The sequence below is a fragment of the Carassius gibelio genome, chromosome A18 (genome assembly GCF_023724105.1).
Source record: "Carassius gibelio isolate Cgi1373 ecotype wild population from Czech Republic chromosome A18, carGib1.2-hapl.c, whole genome shotgun sequence".
Taxonomy (NCBI): Eukaryota; Metazoa; Chordata; class Actinopteri; order Cypriniformes; family Cyprinidae; genus Carassius; species Carassius gibelio.
Window position 1 is genome coordinate 25,391,536 of NC_068388.1, and position 23,663 is coordinate 25,415,198.

Below are 23,663 nucleotides of genomic sequence, written 5' to 3' on the forward strand. Positions count from 1 at the left end.
CATGCTTAACGACAACCTTAGCTGTTATAAAATCACTATAAACCATGGCTTCTTGGGGCTTATTGCTTTAATATCTTATACTGATAATACAAAACACAAAACATCCAACACAACCGATATATCACACATCCCAAACACTGAACATAACCTACAAATGCATAGCCTATTTAAAACAACAACAACAAAACACTGTGTCCCCACGACCTCAGTTCTTATTTTACTCAGTTTGCTGAACCTTCCTCAAGTGCTTTGTTCGTTTTAACAGGTTAGTTCCTGCAGATGTAATTGCTTAAAACTGCTGAATATGCATAACAGAATAGCAATAATGTTCCTATGCTCACTTAACCAGAATCGATACAGAACGTCTGGCTTGATTTCCTTTACTCCCATGTTACACAGCACGAGTCAATAGGGCACGGGGTGGAAAAGGCTGCACTAAAAGGGGACGAGAAAATGAGAGAGCGACGAGCTGCACAGAAAATGGAGGTGAGAGATGGGAGAGTGGGCTGGAGAGAATGGAAGAGCTCAGCCGAGCATCACGCTGCGATAAGAGCAGCTCTTGTCTTGTCATCGGGATCACAGCTTCGCTAAGGTATTGTCCTCAGGCTTATTCTCTTCCCGTACAGCCATTATTTAAATTAATCGCAGAGCTTCATTAATCTTAATGACTCCTTTTGGAAGGATCCGTGGAGGGAGGCGGCTCATGACAGGACTGGTTTGAAATGGATTTTGTGTTGAAATTCTGAGATTCTGCTTTTGTGCAGCCAGAACTGACCGGTCCGAGATTTCCTCCGGCTTTATGCATGAGACACGCGCTGGAGCAGAGTAAAAGTTAATGAAGACCATCTCAAACGACAGCTGCTGAGCCATTTAATCACTTAACATGCTATTGTTCTATAAGGTTATAATTAAAGTGTTAATAGGCACTGCCGTTATTGTGCAATTGCAAGATACAGTTAAATGCAGTTTGCACAGTGCTGCAAAAACCATTTCATATTTAAAGGTGTTTAAAGATGTTTTTTACTTACTTACTTTTACTTTTTGAATGATAAATGTTGTCTGCAATCCCAGTATTATTTTATTAACATTTTCCTATTTTTTTTTTTTACATATGTATATACTTTGTATTATTATTATTATTATTATTATATTTTATTTCAGTTTTAGTTATTTTAGTACATCAAGAACAACTAAATGTGGTACTTTTAGTTTATCCTGCTCAGTTGCACTGGGAAACCAGTTCAGATTTCACTCAACCAATGGCATGTGTTAGGGGCGGGGCTATCTATTTGATCGACCAATGGCAGACAAGGGGAGTGGTCAGGAAACCTGTGTTGTTGTATTAGCAGATCTGTTTGGTGATGCTTGTGCTTCATGAATGACACACTTCACTTTAGAAAAGAGTCACAATGAATAACAACATCTTTGTACCACACTATCCAGCTTCGGGTGTGATCACCATGATAACCTGCATGTAATTGGCATTTATTTTTCATTAAATGCTAAAGGAAGTGGGATGAAATCCTCAAAAACGCAATTCAGTTAAAAAAAAAAAAAAAAAAAAAAAAATCAATCAATATGGCTGGAGGATGTGTAATTTCTCAAGTATAATCATGAAAATTGCAATAAACTATCTCAGAGAAGTCTACAGAAAAATGCATGGCCTTCTGTGTGTCTCCTCACTACAGGCAATAAGCATGATTTTTTTTGTTTCAGCCTGTTAGTGACAACTTCACAAGGACCTCGTTTCTGCCTCAATTCAATATTTATCGAATAAAAGTGGAAAACTTGTCTAATTTCCCTTTGCTGGGGAATTATTGGCATTCTTGCTTCTGGTCGATTACTCTCTGTCGCTGTGGCCAGTTCATTTTTTTCCCCTGTGCTCGTTGACGTGTGTTGTGTGGGAGCGTTTGTAACATCTGTGCAGGGCTTTAAATGAATGTTTGAGATAATGCATGAGGACGTCACGATGCATTGACAGTATTGAAAAGTAGACACTGTGATACAACCAAACAAAACAATGTAGAAAACAAAGACTAAATAATAGTGAGGAAAACATTAAATCAGATAGATGATAGGACATCTAATAGAGTTATGCTTACTGATATGCTTGGGAAAAAAACACCATCAGCCGTTATTATACAGCAGAAGAGTCTCATCACCATTCCACAGTTTATGCAGATATCACTGATTCCTTGCATGAAGAAAAATACAGTTTCTCCAAATTATGTGAAAAAAAAAATATTGGAATGTTGTTAGAAACTGTTCTTAAAACTGAAACTGTTCTTAAACTGTGTGTGCTCTTGTTTCTGTGTCATATCAGGACACAACTCTGTATAATGACATGGGTATGACACAGGTGTTACAAGGAGAGGGTGACTTATGAGGACATAACCCATGTCCCCATTTTTCAAAACACTTCTAAATCATACAGAATGAGTTTTTTTGAGAAAGTAAAAATGCAGAAAGTTTCCTGTGAGGGTTAGGGTTAGGTGTAGGGTTAGTGAAGGGCCATAGAATATACAGTTTGTACAGAATAAAAACCATTACACCTATGGGATGAACACACTTTACTCTAAAACAAACATGTGTGTGTATGTGTGTACGTGTATAGCAACCGTCTTGATATGTAATGCAGTATGTCTCATATATTAAATTTCTGGATGAGTTGTGTCAGATCGCATTTTTCTATTCCAATGTGCTACTTTTCCATTGATTTTGTTTTTTATGTAAACGTAAGATGCCAGATGGATGTGTATAACCGTTGTGCTTACATTACTAGTATTTTGTAAGGCAGTGTCAAGTTAAAAGGATTTCAACTTTTACATTCAGCTCCGCTCATGTCAGTTCCACAACAGCGGACAGCAACATTGTGAGCGGCATCTAAGACTTACTTTCTTCTGAATTATCCTTTTGCTGCAGCCTCTAGAAACCATCAAAATGATCAAATTACAAATTCACAGATCGTACTGTACACCACTAAAACTATTTTCAGATTAAATGGTTTTCTCCAGATGGCCAGTTTCGTTCTCAATGCTCGTCGGGTACATTTTTTTTTCTCTCTGTGAGCCAGGGTTTCTACCACTAAACCAGTGAAATCCAAAACTACTCACGATACTCACACACCCTGTTCCAAACATTCATGTATTTAGTTATTTAGTCCTTTAGCAATCGATTTTTTTAAATACCATATCTCATCTTTAATTATATTAATCCAGTTACTGAGTAAAACATCTGATTTTAGAGTGCAAAATTAAACCAAATTGAAACATTATTATTATTATTATTTTGCTTCCTTCTTTTTCTCTACAATTAATATTAATAATTCAACAGTTTTATCATGTCAAATGATATTTGATATAATACCTGAAAATTATAACAAATGTATAACATTATTAAGACAATTATAAAGACATGTAATAACATAGTAATGCAATGTTGTGAATTACAGTTTTAGTCATTTATTATCAAAAACATTTACAATTATTTCCAATCAGTGTTATTTTGTTATCATTGATATTACTATTATAATTTTAATTTTAGTTTAGGTTTTAGTATTTTTCCTTCACTTTTTTAGTGGATATTCTGTTTTTGTTTTCTTCATTAATTTATTTAAATTATTTAGTACTTCAAATTAAAACTTTTTTAGATTTTACTTTATTTCAGTTAAAGTTTAGTTCAAGTAATGGTTTTTATGGTTTTAGTTTTAGTTAATGTCAACCCTGTTTTGAAACAAACAATCATATACTTTCTACACACATTCATGTGGATAATGTATTGTTAGGACGAGCTATATTCTTTGACTTGAAAGTCTGAAAAACAAAAAGTTAATCACAAAAAGATGATTAATAACAATGCAATGATGTCATCATTAAGTGACTTGTTTAAACCTGGCGGGGCGTCCTTTAAAACAGCCAGGACTTTGTGAAACTCAGCGGAAGTCGTACTGCGGCTGATTGCTATTTGATTTGCCACACAGCTTGATTTGTTTTGTGCCACATCATGCTGCAGAAGTGAGAAGATGCCCCGAGGAGATGCTTTTGAGTGTCGGGATTTCATCCGTTAGAAGCTGAGAGTTGACTGCACTGACAAAAAAGATGAAAGTGTTTAAAATTCGGGCTGTGTCTTTGGGAGGTTCTAAGAGGAGGAGGGAATATCCCAGTGGGGCGAGCGAGAAGTTGTGTGCTGAACCTGTGAAATGAATTATTACCGAGAGCTAATTAAAACTCACACTGACACGTGCAAAGGTATATATATATATATATATATATATATATATATATATATATATATATATACACCCTCACATGCACACATGTGCAAACACAGAGCTCTTTGCCATTAGAGGGTTAGGTAAGCGTCTCTGAGCTGCCGGCAGACTTTTACACATTAATCTTGTGGTTTAATGCAGGAGCGATTTCCATGCCACGATTCATTTCCCCTCATCCTTCTGCTTGCCGATCTCGGAGCCCGACTCTGTTCTCCTCACTCTTTCATCTGCGTCTGATGGTTTTGAGAGAAATCTGCAGTGCCACTTCCCTCTGGATGCAGAGATGAAAATCACTGTCCTCGTTCGGAAATCACAGACAGTTCTCCTGAAATGACGGCTTCAACCGGATCACAAACTACACATTTGCTGTCCGTTAGCCTGTGTATTGATCAGTGCTTCTTGTCATCTTTGTTCAATCTTATAGGACGAGTGCCCTCGCTGTAGAGATCTGGCGTGATTACCTCCCACAATAGTTCTCTACTCCGCCCCATCTGTAATTCTTCTCGTTTTCTCCCGTTCCCTGCTGGTGAATCTTAATTAGGATCTGACTAGGCCACGGGCCTGTGAGCATCAAAGACTAGAAATCAATCTGAGATTGAGAGAGATACGCGTGGAGGACTTCTGACTGTCGAGAGCTGCCATCTGCAGACCTGCTGAATCATGGTCCCTCTCACTCCGGGGAAGTGTGATTGCTTCCCCCCTCCGTCATTCCTTCTCTACACTCCACTTCTTGCTCTAATCTCTTCCTTTGTCCTCAGAACCCACCGGTCACTTATCCACTCCCTTCTCAGAGTCTGTTTTCATGTTTTTGTGCTGGCTATCAGTCTTTGCTCTTCTCTGTTCATGTCTCATTTTATAGTGGCCGCACTATATACACAACATATCCCACATGCCGTCCTCAAACTGTTTTTTTTCTCTTTGTCCTTTTCTCATACTTGCCTTTCCAGTCTTGTCTGTTCCTTGCTCTGTACATTTCCTGTCCTTTTCCTTTAATATTTTGTCAAGTTCCTTTTCTATTATATTCTTTTACCTTGTGCCCATTTCCTGTCCTTTCCAATCTTCTTGCTGTCCTGTCCAGTCCACAGTTCCTGTCCCTTTGCTTTCTTTTCCCTGTCATGCCCATTTCATTTCATTTTATTTCCTTTCCTATTCTCTTTCCTGTCATGCACACTCCCAATTTCCTCTCCTGTTCACGATCCTTTACTTTGTCTCTTTCCTGTCCAGTAGAGTCCATAGTTCCTGTCCTTTTCCTATATTTTCATGTCTTCCTGTTTTCATTTCATTTCCTAGACATTTCCTTTCATTTGATTTTCTTTCCTTTTCTTTTTCCTGTCCAATCCAATCCCAAGTTCCTGTCCCTTTCCTTTCCTTTTTGTCTTCTTCCATTCTGTGCAATTCCGTTCATTTTCTGTCCTGCTCATTTCCTTTCATTTTCTTTGCTGTCCTGTACACTCCCAATTTCCTGTCCTGTTCCAGATGCTTTACTTTGCCTTTTTCCTGTTCAGCCCAGTCCGTAGTTCCTGCCAATTTTCTTTTATTTTCATGTATTTTTCATTCCCCGTCTTGGACATTTCCTTTCATTTGATTTTCTTTCCTTTTCTCTTTCATGTCCTGTGCGGTCCTCATTTCCTGTCTCGTTCATGTCCCTTTCCTTTCCTTTCCTTTCCTTTCCTTTCCTTTCCTTTCCTTTCCTTTCCTTTCCTTTCCTTTCCAGCACCTGTCTTCTATTTTGTCTCCTTCCTGTTTTCTGCAGTCCCCTTCATTGCCTTTCATTTTATACATGTTCCTGTCCTGCTCCGTCCGGCCCATTTCCTTTCTTTTGATTTAATTTTCTTCCTGCCTCATCTTCAGTTCCTCTCCTTTTTATGCCATGTCTCATTACTTTGCTTTCCTTTCCTTTGTCCTGTAATTTTCCTTTCCTTTCCTTTCCTTTCCTTTCCTTTCCTTTCCTTTCCTTTCCTTTCCTTTCCTTTCCTTTCCTTTCCTCTCCCTTCCTTTCCTTTCCTTTCCTTTCCAGCACCTGTCTCCTATTTTGTCTCCTTCCTGTTTTCTGCAGTCCCCTTCATTGCCTTTAATTTTATACATGTTCCTGTCCTGCTCCGTCCGGCCCATTTCCTTTCTTTTGATTTAATTTTCTTCCTACCTCATCTTCAGTTCCTCTCCTTTTTATGCCATGTCTCATTACTTTGCTTTCCTTTCCTTTCCCCATTCCATTGCTTTCCTTTCTTTTGTCCTGTAATTTTCCTTTCCATTCCTTTCCTTTCCTTTCCTTTCCTTTCCTTTCCTTTCCTTTCCTTTCCTTTCCTTTCCTTTCCTTTCCTTTCCTTTCCTCATTTGCTTCTCATTGGTGGTGTAGTTTTGGATGTGCCTGGCGACATGGAAAGACAGCCTGTTTTGGTTAGCAGACATCCACTCATTGCCTTGACACCCTCACACATGTGCACACACATGCAAAATTGCATATTTTATCCCAAAACAGTCCAATAAGATGCCAGCAGTCAGAAAGATGGGCAGGTCTCCTTACACAACATACACACATGCAAGCAAATATAGAAGCAGCTATGCAAATATACTCATTCTCACACACTCGTATATTTCCCATCCAGAAAGATGAAGTGGGTTAGGTTGTGTTGGCTTTTTGGCACATTACAGCGGGAACAGATGGCCAGGACTGGATCACGTCCCGACTACAGTTCTTCAGGGAGTGGCACGCAGAAGGACTGGGGATCTTCAGCCATCCGCCCGGCTGAAACCTCTCTCACTTCAGTTTAAGAGCTGACAAATGTCACTCCATCTATGTTTCTCTCTTTCTCTCTTGTTTTATTCCCATTCTCTTTCTCTCACTGTCTCTCTCCCAGGTTGCTGCATCTTAATTTCAAACCCTCTTCCAATAAGATAGATATGATTTTAACTAATTAATAGATCAAGGTATGCAGACTGTTTGATGCGCCTCGGATCATAGGAGGGAGGGGTCTTTAGCCCCCTTCCAATGAATTTCCCATTTCATGCTCACTTGTTATGTTAACTATTATTCAACATGGCGTGATGAATTGTTGCAATTGTTCAATTTAATCCTCACAAACGTCTTCAATCATCTTTGAGTAATCAGGTCTGACATGCTCATTAATTATATTAACTAATGCTTTTTTTCTATCATATTCAATGGCGCATATGCTTTGAATCGAGAATAATTTGCAAGTTCCAAAAGCTAAGAACACATTACATGACCAAACGTATGTGGAAACGTGTATGTGCTTCTTAAAAAATTATAATTTTAAAACCATAGGCCTCAACAGGGATTTGATCGTGCCTTTCAGCTATAACAGCTTCTGCTCTTCTGGAAAGGCTTTCCACTCGGTGTTGGAACACTGTTGAAGTTGTGGCACAGATTTATTCTCATTTAGGCACAATGACTCACAGTCAGCGGTCCAATTCATCTCCAAGGTGTTCAGTGGGCTTTGTCCATGCTGGACTCAGCAAACCATTTCTTCATGGACTCCGCTTTGTGTACAAGGGACATTATCAGACTGAAACAGAACAGGTTCCCCAAAATTATGTTTGTCATTCTACAAAAACATGTCAATTTTATGCCATTATATTTGATTTTATGCACCTGCTAGTAATGAGTATTGCTGAATTAGACCAATCTGTTAATTAGAAGGAGATTTCCACATTCATTTGGCAATGTAGATTTTCCATTTTGCAAATAATCAATTTAGAGACATATTTCGTCAGCTATGGTGTGTTGTATCATACATGGTGTTTATCGTTCAGTTAAAACGATGGAATTTTGAACTATACCAAGAGGCTAAATAATGAAATGAAATTAATTAATATATATATATATATATATATATATATATATATATATATATATATATATGCTGCTAATTTAATGCACTCATTTGTTAAGTTTAATTATGGAAGAAACATGTTAAAATTATGTAAAATAAATAATGCCACTAATAATGCATTTAATGCAGTTGCTAATGATTCCCTGGGAACACATGATATGTAAAAATTGATTGCACTGTAAGTCGCTTTGGATAAAAGCGTCTGCTAAATGCATAAATGCAAATGCCCCCGAAATTCAAGATATTAGGGAAAACATACATGAATAAATGACTGAATGGATCACCCATTGATACATTGACAAATTCTATGTTAAATCAAACATATTTCTTTCTAAAGCTTTTTTTCTTTTTGCATTGTCTTTTCTCATTAAACACAATAATGTAATTATAATATAATATAATATAGTTATTCAGGCTGAATTCAATCTGATTTGAGCATTCATTGCCTCAAATTACAGCTTCAAATTGCAATGAAAGCTTTATATCTGGCCAATTCAACAAAACCGCAGGGACTCGTTTCCCATAAATGAGCCCTATATAGTCTGCCAAGGACTAGTGTGCCTATAAAAACAAACCTGCCTTTACTTTGATGACCTGCTGCTGTCAAGCCAAGTCTAAAAAAACAGCCCAAAACACTTTATTGGACAGAATTCATCACTCCGCTCTGACGGACCGTAAGGAAGTAAAAAAGTTGTTGGATAAAAACATTGCAATATCTCTCCTCCAAGCGAGGAACATGATCAATTCCATCACATGTACAGAGAAATGACTCCGAGTGGGGAGGGAAGTCACCATTACCTCCTAATAGGTAATGACCGCTTTCACTCTCTTCTGCTCTTTCTTTCAGCCCCTTTCTCTCTGTCTGATGACAGTCATCTAATGGAGACTAAGCAGGATCATTCCCCAGCTCTTTAAAACACATCCCGCCACACTCTTTAATTCAATAGCTCTTTTCCCCCATTCCATCTGGGGCAGTGCTGATGATGTTTACTCCCTTCGAAGCAGACAGCGGCAGAACAAAAGGGAAAACACGCAATTGTCACCAGTCTCTTCAAAAAGCCATTTTGAGCATCAATCTTGTTTTCATTTTCTCTTTTTTCAGTCGACACGATCCGTGGTCAATAGAGCCGGTAGCGGTGTCAAACTCCCCGCGTCAGCCGAGGTGTTTGGTTAAAGATAAATTGGCAGGGATGTGCTCGTCCTTGGCAGGTTATACATCACGTGGATGCATTTCCTCTTAAAGTTGGAGGAACACAGCGGCAGAGAGACAGCTAAGTACATCAGTAAATACAGTGGATATAGATGTGCCTTAAAACCCGGATTCACTGTGCAATTAAATCTGATCTCAATCTGCATTAAAATATCTAGAAATGTGATGGAGATGTTTTGTTTTAGCTAACTGAACAAGGAATTTATTGTAGATAAAACTGCAGTTTACAAACAACGACACTAGCAGATTCTTTATACATCCTGGATGAGAGCCGTTTCAGATGAGAGCTTCATTCAAAATGGGCTGGAAATGACCAAATAGTGCAGTATGGGGGAATGGAAACATCATTTCTAAAAGAGATCCACAAGGGGAGCATTAAAGTGCTACTATTATGCCATTTTTAAGGTTCCTGATGTTGTTTTAGGAATCTCCTACAATAGGTTTGCCTGCATGCAAAAAAAAAAAAAAAAAAAGGAACAAACAATAGCTTTTGTTTTCTCAAAATATGCATTTAATATCACCTTATTTTCCAATGGTTCTCAAATAATTCATTCAAAGCAGTTCTAAGATTCTCTTTAAATCCCTCCTTTCCTTAAGGCTACTCAGCTCTGATTGGTCAGATGACCCAGTCTTGTCAGAAATGGTACACCAACTGACATATTTTGAATGCTCTATAGAAAATGTAAACATCTATTATTTATCATACTTGGAGGCTGTGATTCAGTGGAGCCAGTTGGTCAAATAAACTGGCAAATGTGTTACCCCGTGACGTGGAGCTGTCACAGAAGTGGTATTTGAATTACTGACGACTCGTTTAAGCTGTTCAGAGTCGGTTCCTTCTTTTGGGAGACAATGACTTTATTTATAGTACCCTTTTGACTTAACAGCTTTGCAGATTGTTTACATTCACATATAGCTACATTACACATTGCATGAAAGGCTACCCTTATGAAACAAAAATATATTGCAGTATATTGGAAAATATTATGTAATATATTAGGCATTTATTCTTATATATATTTAATTTTTTCCCAATGTATTGCAATATATTGAAAGCGGCAATCATTTGTATATTTTGCAATATATTATGTAATATATGTATCATCAATATATTATTAAATGTATTCAAATATATAAAATATTAGAAAATAAAAAGGGAAAATAATATATAAAAATATATCACAATATATTTTAAGAAATATATTGGTAAATATATTTTCCTTTTGTAAGGCTATATTTGGAATGGCATAATAGGAGCACTTCAAAAAAGTTATTTTTGCATTTTAGGGCTTTCAAAGTTAGTATGTTCATGAAATATGATTTTATTTATTTACCAAAAAAATCCAGTAATACAGAAAAGATGAGAAACCATCAGAAAATTCTTCAGCTACTCAATAAACCTGGAGAAACCTCTAAGCCTGGAGAACTGAAGTGAAGAGGCAATGCAGTTCAGTGCACGTAAGTGTTATCAAACCACGCTGACACCTCAACATCATCACCTCCACTCGAAAATAGCCCATGTCTACACATAACACGGATGCGACTGAACGGGAAACTTCGTCTTGCAATTGCAAGACTGTAAGTGAGAAATAAATAGAAAGAGGAGAGAGACTGACAAACAGCAGCCCATTTAGATGAGATTTGATTAAGATCAGATGTTCTCTGCTGCCATACTGCTGGCATCATCCCATCTGATAAACCATCTCCTCCAATCCCTCTCTCTCTCTCTCTCTCTCTGTACTTTCAGTCACTGTTTCACTGCTTGAAAAATGGTGGAACTGCAAAGGATCAATATTTTCCCTCATGTCCTTCTTTCATGCTACACTTCCTAAAAAGGTCGGTAATATATTAAATCTTAGTGAGAACATGATTCTTTATCAGTGTGTTTAAGACACTGTTTACAACTTTTTCATTCTCTTCACTGATTCACCCATATTGATTTTTTTTAGTGGGTAGTCTAAAGGCCTGACGCTGCTAAGCAAAACAAATGTATATTTTAATAAGTTTTAATAAACTGATAATATATATCAATCCTAAAAAGGTGTTAAGAATGAAACACTCGCAGGTACAGAGTTTGCATTTGAAAACACAATGCAGAATAGTATTATTGCTGGAATATAGATATGTCGCAGCAGATGGGCTTTGAACCCGCAGCAGGAGAGCAGTTCTCGACACTTAGCAGAAGATGAGGAGTCATCCCTCAGTGGGACATCAGGGCTAAACCCTTAGCGTCAAATGAATACTCAGGGATCTGTCTTAAATTCAGCCCAGTTGGGGCCTCAGTCTGTCAGGAGTTCGAGTCCAGCGTTAACCATGTCAGAGACAGCAGAGTCATGACCCACATACATCTGCTGGTGTGTGACGTTATCAGAGCCCCGGAGGAGAGGAAGGAGCCCAGGGATCCAAGTGAGAGCAAGGTGTAAATTCACATCTGCTCAGGAAACAGGGAAGGTGAGAATGAAGATGGTGTCTGGTGCTCTTGGTGTGTTCTCTGAATGATAGCAGGAGAGTTAAGCAGCTAATGAGAATATCGATAGGCACTGGTTACCTTGTGGCTGGCTGTGAGAGCTGTTTGGGTTTTTTGGATGTCTTAAGGCAGAGTGAATGTTATGAATGAATAACTTGCTTTGAGTTTATAGAAAAGAATGGACGGCCAGAAACAGAGTTATGTTGTCACACTCGCTCCTCCTGACACAATACTGGAAACTTGAAACTAAAAGTAAACAACCTGCAGATATTTTGTCAGTATAAAACCCCCTTTCAAAATATTTAATGTGATTAGACCTTACATTTAATTAAATATAATGTGAGATGAACTCATATTAAATATCCAGTCGATACGAAAATCTGATAATTTTAACATATTATGGTCAATAATCGATAAATTGCTGAATTTAAAGTTCTACACTATAATTATCACAAAAACTAAATACTAAAATGGGTTGTTTTATAAGCTAAAAGTAATACATTTTTTCAATTAGCTAATAAAAAAAAATCTAATATAAAAACATCTAACTACCTAAAATTTATATCAGGCAATAACCGATATGGAACCGATATATGCCTCTTTAAAATAATACAAAATTACCAACCTCAATTTAAGTCAAAATTCTGAAGTAATAAGTAAAAAAAACAAACAAAAAAAAAAAAACACTAATTTAACTTTTATTATCTAATATCTAAACATCTATCAGCCAATAGTCTCAGTCTCAGATGTCACATCCACGGACCATTGGCTAAACGTCTGATGCATATTGCACACAAAAGTGGAAACACTTCAGGAGTTTCAAAGTCATTGTTGGATTGGTTGAATTATACCGGGTATCCAGTAGACATGCGTGTTCACAACTGTGATGTTAAGAATGCGTGTTCACAACTGTGATGACGAGCGCTTATCACGATCAACTAAATGCTTCTGGGGGACAGTTCTCCTCTGGCTGGACAAATAACATCTAAAAATATAATTATCACAAATTAATAAACTGCAGGATTGTGGTGTGCATTGAACTGCTGATCTGCATTGTTAGCTGCAAACGTTTACTGAGAGTCTGAACATCAGAACTTTTACCATAAGAAATATGAGCTGTACGAAGCAGCCGGAGAACCTCAGGCTTTGGCACTGCGGGGCATTGTGGATGAGAGCATCTGTCTGTACATCCTCTTCCCCGTCCAGCCAGAGGGGATTGAGGGAGAGATTCTCACTAGCTCTCTTCAGCGTTTAAACAGATGTGGCCTCCAGCTCCAAGAGTTACACACACGCTCTCTCTAACTAATACAGATACACATGCACACACCACCTAGCCCTGGCAGGGAGGAAAGGAAAGGAAAGGATGCCCTCAGAAATACATGAGACGCACTGGCAGGAGAGATAAAGAAAGAGCGAGTCTGAGAGGAAGTGGATGGAGACCAGAGCTTTTCTCCATTAGGTTCATTGTTGTTTGATAATGCAGTTGGGTAAACGATGTTCCCTGGCTACCCTCACACGCTCCAGAGAGCCAATAAACTTCTGACACCTCTGAGCTACTACAGCATTTAAAACAGAGCATGCATCGTGCCAAACGTACTTAACACCTAAATGCAGATTTTTTTCATCGTCTTTAACCGTTTTTTTCTGACTCAGCAGCTCATTGGATTCATAATAGCGCTACATGCATGTGTTTGTGTGTCGGGGATAATGTCAACGAGGGAAAAGAGTGGAATAGCACACAGTCAGCGCTAGTGCTCTGATTAGAAGGAGGATCTGAAACTCTGTTGGCTTGACAGGCGGCTTGTAGAACTGCAGCTGTGCACATTCGGCTCTCACCACACCTGAATGATTACAGCGAGGTTGCTCTAAACACACACACACACACACACATTCTTTGAGAAGCTGTCTTTTTCTTCGCTCTCTCAGCTAACACAACAATGGCCAAAAATGAAAACACATGCAGTTAGAAGTGGACTGAGGCTATTAGAGGGAAGGTAAAGATTGAACAATGACAAGAGCTCATCAAATGCATGACATTATCATCATCAACAGCAGAATTATTATTACTATTATTAATATTTTGCATAATATGTTTATTATTTAACCAGATTTACTACATCTTAAAAATAAAATGTAAGTTATTTTACTGTTTTAGAATAATATAAATTATTATTTAAGTATAATTGTATTGAAAATTTGTCAATTTTTTATTTTATTTTGTATATATAAAATATAACACAAAAATATCAGATTACCATTTTGGATACATGTATTTTTTGTTTAAATTTTTGTTCCATTTAGCTTTTAATTTTATTAATCTATTTATTTTATTTCCACTTTGTATGGACAGAGAGATGGATAGATAGATAGATCGATCGATAGATAGATAGATAGATAGATAGATAGATAGATAGATAGATAGATAGATAGATAGATAGTGACTGTAAGTTTGCATAACTGATTATCAAATTAGCTTTTTCTTTTTTTTATATTCTTTTATATATTTTATGTGGTATGTGTGTCAGAAGGTACAGAAACTCAGATCACAATCAAAGCAGTGTTTAAAGCGAGCTATCTGTCAGACAGTACTGTCAGACCGGAGCGCTGAACAGCGAGGCGTCCTCCTACTCAATCCTGTCAGTTGTGATTTTTAGGGTTGTTGTCATGGCGAGGCTCATCTACTCTCATCACATGACTCTGTGACATCACAGTGTCATCCTGCAGCTCTGGCCAATCAGAAGCAGCGAGTGTGAATGCAGGCTGAGGAGGATCCACCAGCAGGACCATCGAGGAGCAGATGGCTGAGGCGTCTGGGAGCTTCTGTTTCCACTCTCAATCCATTTCTCTCTCCTTCTCTCTCTCTAGTCTTACAGCATAAGCGGCAACTTTTTTTTTTTTTTTTCTAAACATATGTGCATGATATTCTTATTCAAATGCAATATGTGTAACACAAGTTCTTCATTAAGGGGTTGAACCCCACCAGACACACAAACACAGTGTTACTGGAGCATATAAATCTGCAGCTAAACTTGATTTTGAAAGAAACTTCCAAAACAAATTGCTCAAAACTCATTCCTTTTCTCCTTACAATTGAAAATGCATTCTCTGTTTTTTAAATTTAATCGTTATCTTAAAAAAAGAAAAGAAAAAAAAAGAAAAGAAAATATTGCCTGCATAAATGCATGGATGAACGAACAATGCGATGGAACAAACAAATAAATGATGATCAATGGTTGTCCAGTTCATCTGTGATTCTGAAATAAATAAATGCATAAAAATAATAATAAAAAATAATAAAAATAAAAAAGCAAGAACAAGCAAACAAATAAACAACCATCAAGCCCTTTGAATGTACAATGTAAAATTCAGATTTTTATAATTTTATGTAATTTATAATTTTTTGAAATCATTTCTTTACATACTTTATTGATAAAATGTAAAAATAAAAAGAGGAGAAAAACATAATGGATAAAAAGACATCAAATTTTTTTTTGTTTTCGCTAATTTTGTAACAGAAGAAAATATGGGTGAAAACAAGAGAATAACAAGGAGAAGAGAACATGAATGGTAGAAATAAACAACCCAGAGATCCCAGAACCAAACAAACTGGATGATGTATTTGAAAAAAAAAAGGATCAGGAGAGAGATAGAGAGAGAGAGAGAGAGAGAGAGAGAGAGAGAGAGAGAGAGCAAACTACAAACAAAATGTGTTCACAGCAAATGGCCAAATCAATCAGTATGAGAAAACCTCTAAATATCAATATTTTACTGTTTCATCCGCAGCTGCTGAAGATCGTTAATCGTCTTTAAATTGGTAAACACTGGTAAACAAGTGCTTGGTCCTCATAAACACACATCATTAGTAAAACCTCTTTAAAAGGGAAGCATCAACTAAAAGAAATGCAAAAAACTTAAATGACTGTTTTCAAACAGGTTTCCCAAACATGTGGTCATCCAAACAAATTGCCTCGTCCCATACTCACGCCATTGGTTGAGCCAATGTTTCCAGGTTGAAATGCAAATAACACAGAGCCCTAATGTGTACACTTTTTAGGGGAATAAACTAAAGAAGTCTTACCTATGGTACCCTCTACATGTTAAATTGTGAGAGAAGAAAGTATTTGAACAAGTCCTGTGGACGCCATCATGCCTGTGGACATTTTCAAGCCAAACTCTGGGGAAACATCACATAACGTAAAGCCCAACACTATTAACGCTGCATGTTGAGATTTTGTAGACTCTTGAAAACTCCCGAACAGCTGGAATAGAGCAAGCCTCCATTATTCCCCTGGCTGCAATGATCTTTGATGGCACCCAGGAGGACACATGCATGTGACTATTATCCAGCAGAGTCGCATCCTCTGATATTGGGGAGGCTTAATATGCACACCCACGTGTCCAGTCTCATTACACACATAAAGGTGAGAGAACAATAAAGAGGAACTGAACTGAAAGAGGAACTGAACCGACAATTGTCTATAATGAATCTGCAGCCATGTTTGTGACAGATCAAAGCGTTGACTGCAGTTCCCTCACTGTTGAAACCAGTGCAGGCAAACCTGTGCAAATGCAATATATATATATATATATATATATATATATATATATATATATATATATATATATGACATTTACATATATGAAATATTTTGTCATATTGATGTCAAATTCATATAGATTTGTATTTACCAGTCTGTACAAATATGTTTATGTATGCATAAAATAATTTCAGATGTATGTGTCCTGTGCATGTATATCCATCCAAAAACCCACCAATGCATGTTGATACTCTATAAGAAAATATAAAATACAGACATGTATACGTAAAATAAAATTATTAATAAAAAACCCTACATAAACCTACTGTTTTTTTTTTTTTTTGGTATATATGTTGCTTTAAATCAAGTTACCTATATAAATTAAATATATACTGTTGACAAACAGATTATTATTAACATATGTACAACATATTATTAACATTTGTAAATCTTTATATGTTATCAACTGAAATATGACATTTTAATCTACCTAGAAAATGTTTGTGAAAATTAGATACTGCCTTATAGGTAACACATCACTTTTTTTTATTATAATATATATATATATATTGTATGGAAAGGATTGAGACTAACACACACACAAAAAAAAAAGATATTCAGTCAATGAATTCAGTCAAATTAATATTGTTATTTTGTTATATTGACTAAATAAATCCTCAAACTATAACTTAACATACTTGAATTCCAAATGTAGAATGTATCAGAATAAGTAGTAGTACTTTACCATTTCTTTATTACTTTCACACACAATTCCACAACACATGCTTCACATCTTCAAAACAGAGTAAAAACCTCAAAAGTGGATAAAAACGATTTCAAAGATTTGACTGTTGTTGCAATTCTCTTGATTTTGAATGTTCAATACATGTGGTGCTGAACACAAAAGCGCTGTGAGACAAACACATTAAAGACTATAGTTGCAAAACAAACTTGAATGTTATATTTGCTTTGTTTTGTTTCTTCAAAACCCAAGTGGTCACTGTTGTCAGTGATAAAGCATTCATCATAAGCCCAACCATGTGAAATCCCTATTCCAAACATGCATCATTTTTATCATGCAATATGTAGACCGGAGGAAAAAACAAAACAAGACATTTTCTGAAGGCATTATGAGGTCCGTTTCCCACTGAGGCAAGACTAGAGAAACTCTGTGAGCACGTGCTCGGTTTTTAATCACCAAAGCCATAATTGTAACACACAACGAACCAAACAACAGCCATTAGGTACAGTCTTCATGGTGTTGCATGCATGAAAAGAATGACTGTGCTCTCTGTCTAGAAGCCCTGAAGACACACAGAGGCTATCTTGCTTTCCCAGACACTAACGGCTAATTCATCAAATTATCCTTCTTCCTCAGTAACTGAGGCTGCCCTGCCAGCTCGATCCCCATTTCTCACAAATGCATAAATGAATTTCAAAACAGGGTGAGAGAGAGAGCAATAGAGTGGGAGCTGGGGTGGAAGGTCGCAGTAAGCCAATGTAAATGGAGTCTGTTGCCACTGGCGGTGGTAAAATAGGCAATGAATACAGAAAGATACCTCAAGAAGAGGTATCTTTCTGCACGCTTGTGCATGGGCAATCACAATGAGAGCACGATGGGATTCCATTCAGATCCAATCTGAATGCATTTATCTTTGTTTGTCCAATTCCTAATGACCGCTGCGCCTCGATGGTGCCTGTCCCCATCCTCTCTTTCCTGAACATATCTGGCACCTCTGGATGCCCTGAAGCACCTGCTGCTCATCAATGAGGGCATCCAGCCACAGACAGAGCTGCCAAATGCCATCTGCCCGACTGACCGAAGAGTTAGCATCCTCCTGCCACCACGAGTCTGGTACAGAACTGCCCCTTGCAGCCCAAAAACACAACCACATTATATCAGTATCTTTAGCTACTTACGGATTAATTAAATTGATCAAAAGTGATTTCTGTTTCAAATAAATGCTATTCTTCTGAACTTTCAGTTCATCAAATAATTCTGGAAAATAAAATATCAGTTTTCACAAAAATATTGGGCAGAACAACTGTTTTCAGCATTGAGAGTATTAAGAAGTGTTTCTAGATCATCATATTCAAATGATTTCTAAAGCACACGCACACACACACACATGTTTGTTTTTGTGTAAAGTGTGTTCATCCCATAGGTGTAATGGTTTTTATTCTGTACAAACTGTATATTCTATCGCCCTACACCAACCCTACACCTAACCCTAACCCTCACAGGAAACTTTGTGCATTTTTACTTTCTCAAAAAACTAATTCTGTATGATTTATAAGTGTTTTGAAAAATTGGGACATGGGTTATGTCCTCATAAGTCACCCTCTCCTTGTAATACCTGGTACAGATTTGTGTCCTGATATGTCACAAAAACAAGAGCACACACACACACACATTTGTCTACTGGCAACATAATTATTTTCCATTGATAATGAGATGGGGAACCAGTCATAACCCATTGTTTTCATTACGAGGCTGTGAAAATGTTTATTCCACATCAGCAAATACACATTCAGTTTTTCCTGATTCGCTTTACAAATATTGAAAATTAGGCCAAATTCCGCCCACCGAACATCTGTTTCCCATGGTGCCATTTTCCGAGCTGATCTGATCCAAGACCCAACATCTACATAAAAGTCTGGATCCATTTACACTTTGCATGAATAATCTCACTTCCAGGATTCAAGATCCTTGTCCCTTCATGAAGGAGGATCTCTGGGGAATCCAAATTCAGACGGCACTGTTTTCTCTCTGTTACTGTCAAATTGATCTGAGCCACCGCAGATTCGCCGGAGAGTCAAAGGGTCACAAGCTTCCCTGCGGTCCGGCCATTTAGCACTTTTAAAAATGTCCCCTACCACGGAGACTAAACTCAGCTCAGATACAAGAACCAGACTGAGCAAAAAAGAGACCAGAAAATTTCAGTCAGTGACAGCACATGTGAGACTTCCCATCTTCCCATTGAGAGTGATCGTTTATGGATGTCTGAGAGATTCTAGGTTTCTCATGGGGATGAAACCATCACCAGTTTGACGGTAAACTATGATAAAAAGTCCAGATGGTTAATATCACAGTTTCATATTTTCATTATCATTAAAATTGTATATGATTTAAAAAAAAAGAAAATAAAAAAAACACAGTAATTGCATTTGCGTCTCACCTTCCTTCTATGTAATGCCTAATAAAGTAGTATTTATAAGCAGAGCTGCTTTGTTCACATTGATTCCATGGAAACAGCTTGATTTCTGCTGTTCCATAAGTGCCATCTGCTGGCAGACAGTGGATTTACATTATAATTCAGCATGTCTACTGTTTTTGTTCAGACCAATGCAAAATAGGACCAGTTGTTGATGGATGATCTAATGTGCAGTCATGAAACCTCAAAACTTCGGATAATAATGATTACGCCTTAAATTTATCATTTTGACTCCTTTTCTAAAAAAAATAAAAAAATATTAATAAATAAAAAAATATATATTTAAAGTCTGAAACGTGAGGTTTATCATTATATATAGAACAAATATTGAACAAAAAGTGAATTGAGCTGCTAATTCAATTGTGTGTGTATTAATACCTTTTGAACATTTCCAGCAAATTGTAATAATACCTCTATAATACTCATAACTCATAACTATAATCGTGATATGATATTTTCATACCGTTTCATTTCATTACTTGAATTATTTTTTTCTAGATGATTTTTAGCTGTATTGAATAACATTTAAGAATGTGGACACCTTCTAATTAACAAATATGACATATTCTGTTATCCATTACAAACAGCTGTTTAAAATGAAGGGAACAGCAATGTAATCTCAGTAGGCAAATTAAGACCATAAATAAATGTTTTGCTGAGTCTAGGTTAGAAGAGCTTGACTGGCCTGCATAAAACCCAGATTGAAACCCTACTGAGAAGTCAGAGCCCACTGGCCAACATCATGCCTGACCTCACGATGCCTTATATCTGAATGGAGTAAACCTCCACAGCTGTGATCTAGTAGAAACTCTTCCCAGAAGAGTGGAAGCTGTTGAAGCTGATGGTTTTGAATTGAGATGCTCAAAAAGCTCATGTAGGTGTACTGTTCAGTGTTCAATTGTCAAGGTACACTGCTGTGCAAAAGTAGAAAAGTGAAAGGATTTTCCTTTTTTATTTTTTATTTTTTGGTGCTAAAACAATAAATAAATAAATAAATAAAAAAGTAAAAATATGAACAAATTTCCTGAGAAAGACACATTATCATGCATCTTTATGTCAGTCATTATCTAGCAACATCATCTGCACATATTAACACACATCTTTGCCACAATGTCCTGATTGTCCCATGAGTGATGTCAAATGCTATACATACTAGCAAATCTGCTTATAGTTCTTGATCTAATTTATATTATGCATCCAAAGGGAGTCATATGACCAGACAGATCTTCTCCAATGTACAACTCTCATGTGCCACTGGGGCTTGCTGCCTGCAGCTAAATTTGCCATTGCTTTCCCTCACAGGTAAAGCGCAAACATCAAGAGGCCTGTCTGGTTTCAGACCTGTAAATAAGACTGAATGTCAGCGTGGCGTCACTATAGAACGACAAGACTTCACTGACCATCTTAGAGACCGACCCAGCATCCTCAAGTCCTTCAGCATGTCCATTTTCTGCTTTCTTCAGGGTGTGACGACTCCTCACTACTGAGCCAGATACAGCAGCTCCACAGCAGTCATTGAGTCATTGGCTACGATACACCAATCTGTCTGTGGGAAAAAGAGAGAGAGAGAGAACCAAAATAGATGAAGACAAAACGACTGTCAAAGCACTTCAAGTTATCCTATATTTACACAACTAAGGGTAATTGATTATATTCAAGAAAAAAACACTGACAGAGTGCAGAGACACTCTGTCTTATTGCTGAGTGGAGCCCAGTGTTGAGAAATGGTGATTGTTCTTCATTCATCAGCTCTTGAGAGCTGGAGAGACAAATGTGTGCGATAAATGACAGGCTTTCCTTGGTTTTAGAGTTGAAGTGGTTCCGAATTACAGAGTGGTAATTTTTGTGTTGGCCGCTGTATGTTCTCGCTGTGTAGTTGGCATACATTGGTGCTAATGGTGGAGTTACCACGTTCAGGAGAGACTAAATTACCATTCATTACAATGGAATAACACAAACAGAGGAAACGTCCACAGTTTTCTACAGTAAATGGATAAGTACTGGGCGAACTGGTAAAATTGGGTGTTTGAATAAAAATCATAATTGTCAGTTAATTCCCTTGATACTGTAATCACTCCTATGCTCACATAATATAATTTACATATACATTAAGGCTGTAAATGTAACATGTTAATTTAGTGTTACAATTATGTATTAAAAATAAAGCATTCAAAAATTAATTCAAATAATCATGTCTCACTTACTTCTGAAAATTCATGGGATTAATGAAACAGAACGCTGGCTTGTCTCTCAAAATAAAATTGTTTTAAACTTGACACAATATCTAGAAAATTCAAAGACATTCATCTACAGTTTGGGTTTTAATATGTAATTTATACATTCATTTATTTTTCAAAAGAATTTAAATCTTTTACTCAGAAAGGATGCATTTATTTCCCAACAAAAAAACATTTATAATGTTGCAAAATAAATAGAGTGGCTTCTGAAGGATCATGTGACACCGAAGACTGGGGTAATGATGCTGAAATATATATATATATATATATATATATATATATATATATATATTCAAATAGAAAATGGCTAAATAATTTTAATGTTGCACTGCATTTTTGATCAAATAAATGCAGCTTTGGTGAGTGTTTTTTTTTTTTTATAATCTATTCATTGATTCTTTCATCTGCTTTAATAATGCAGACTAATGTTCATGAATTAGCTTTAATTAGGTAGGTTCAGCTATAAACAATGATATATGTGATTCATTTGTAATTCATTTGATTATTAATTGCCATATCATTTCCAATTAAACAATTTTTTTAACTGTTTGATAGCTCTCATTAAAACATGAGTAAATCAAGACGTTGACCCTCTGAGCAGCATAAAAAACACAATTCCAGTTATGCCCAGAAAGTGATCAAGGTGACAATACTACTTTAATGCACTCCTAGCCATTAAAACCACTGAAGCTGTCACTGTAAGTTTGAGCCCTGCATTTCAGGATGAGTTCTCTGAGTTCAGGACTCCCAAAAGCTCCCTTTAAATCAACATAGCTGTCCCTTCTGCAGATAAATATCTCATTTACACCTCGCTATATTGGCAGTTAAACCGATTGCACTGCAAGCTACTGGCACGACAAGAAACAGATCCAAAATAATTCCAATTTACCAAAGGTTCATTTCCCTTGGGTTCTAGAGCATTTAAATGTCAGGTAATGTTTTGTCAGGGCTCAATTTCACGTGCCATTGCTGACCGAAATGAAACATGAAACACAGATGTGTCGATCAGATTGCTTATAACCCGCTCACTAAGGACCAGATGTTATTAATCGTGGTAAATTGTTTGAAACACCTCAGATTAGCCATTGCATCCATGTGCATGATTGATGTGCCTGTGATTAGTTACAAAGCTCAACATCAGAAATGTGCCAAAATTTGCCTTTAACTACTGTACATTTCTGCAAAACTGTATATGCAACTAACTGCAGCTTAAATAAACACCTTTTTACACAAACTTTGATTACAGGGCAGATGATTGGTTCATAAAGGGTTATGTTTGTGTGGTTCCTCCCACAATACTATGAAATAGGCTCAAAACTATTTTACCGTGCAGTGCATAATTTGTAAAGTAATACATTTTGATGTTTGCATCACATAACCAGCTCTAAATGCACAGCTCTTCTGACAGAGTAAACTTGCTCATTAGCGCACCCGGTACAGCATTACTCTTGCATTGTGCAGTGAGTCCTGTGAAACACAAGTCAGGATAAAAGAACTCAAAGTCTTTAAGCAAATTAAACTACATTTTATGTGTTTTTATCTTTTGTTAACCCTATCGGTTAGGTTTAGTATAGATGCTTTATTATTTTCAAACACCATTAACCATTTAGGCGCATTCACCGGACATTTAATTTCCAAACTGCCCCAATACGTACAACAACCAACGTAATAAAACATTGTCTGATTCACATTTGTCTGTTTAAGATAAAAATGAGCATGCTTTTAGTGCTTTTTTCACTTTGAAATTCTCAGGAAACATGCATTTCCAATGAATCTGGTTTGAAAAAAACAACAAAAAAAACAAGTTGCAAATATAAAAAAAATGATGTCACTTTTCATGATTAGGGTAGCAATAATCATAATGCTAATTTG

General features: G+C 36.8%; 1 protein-coding gene across 1 annotated transcript in view; it reads right to left on the bottom strand.

The window, feature by feature from the left end:
- Nucleotides 1-23,663, bottom strand: part of LOC127933794 (leucine-rich repeat and fibronectin type III domain-containing protein 1-like protein) — a 142,556-nt gene that overhangs the window by 35,439 nt on the left and 83,454 nt on the right. The window contains exon 2 of the mRNA XM_052530775.1: nt 20,955-21,100. Within this exon, the coding sequence (XP_052386735.1) occupies nt 20,955-21,001 (47 nt within the window). The 5' untranslated portion in view covers nt 21,002-21,100. The remainder of the gene's footprint in view (nt 1-20,954; nt 21,101-23,663) is intronic.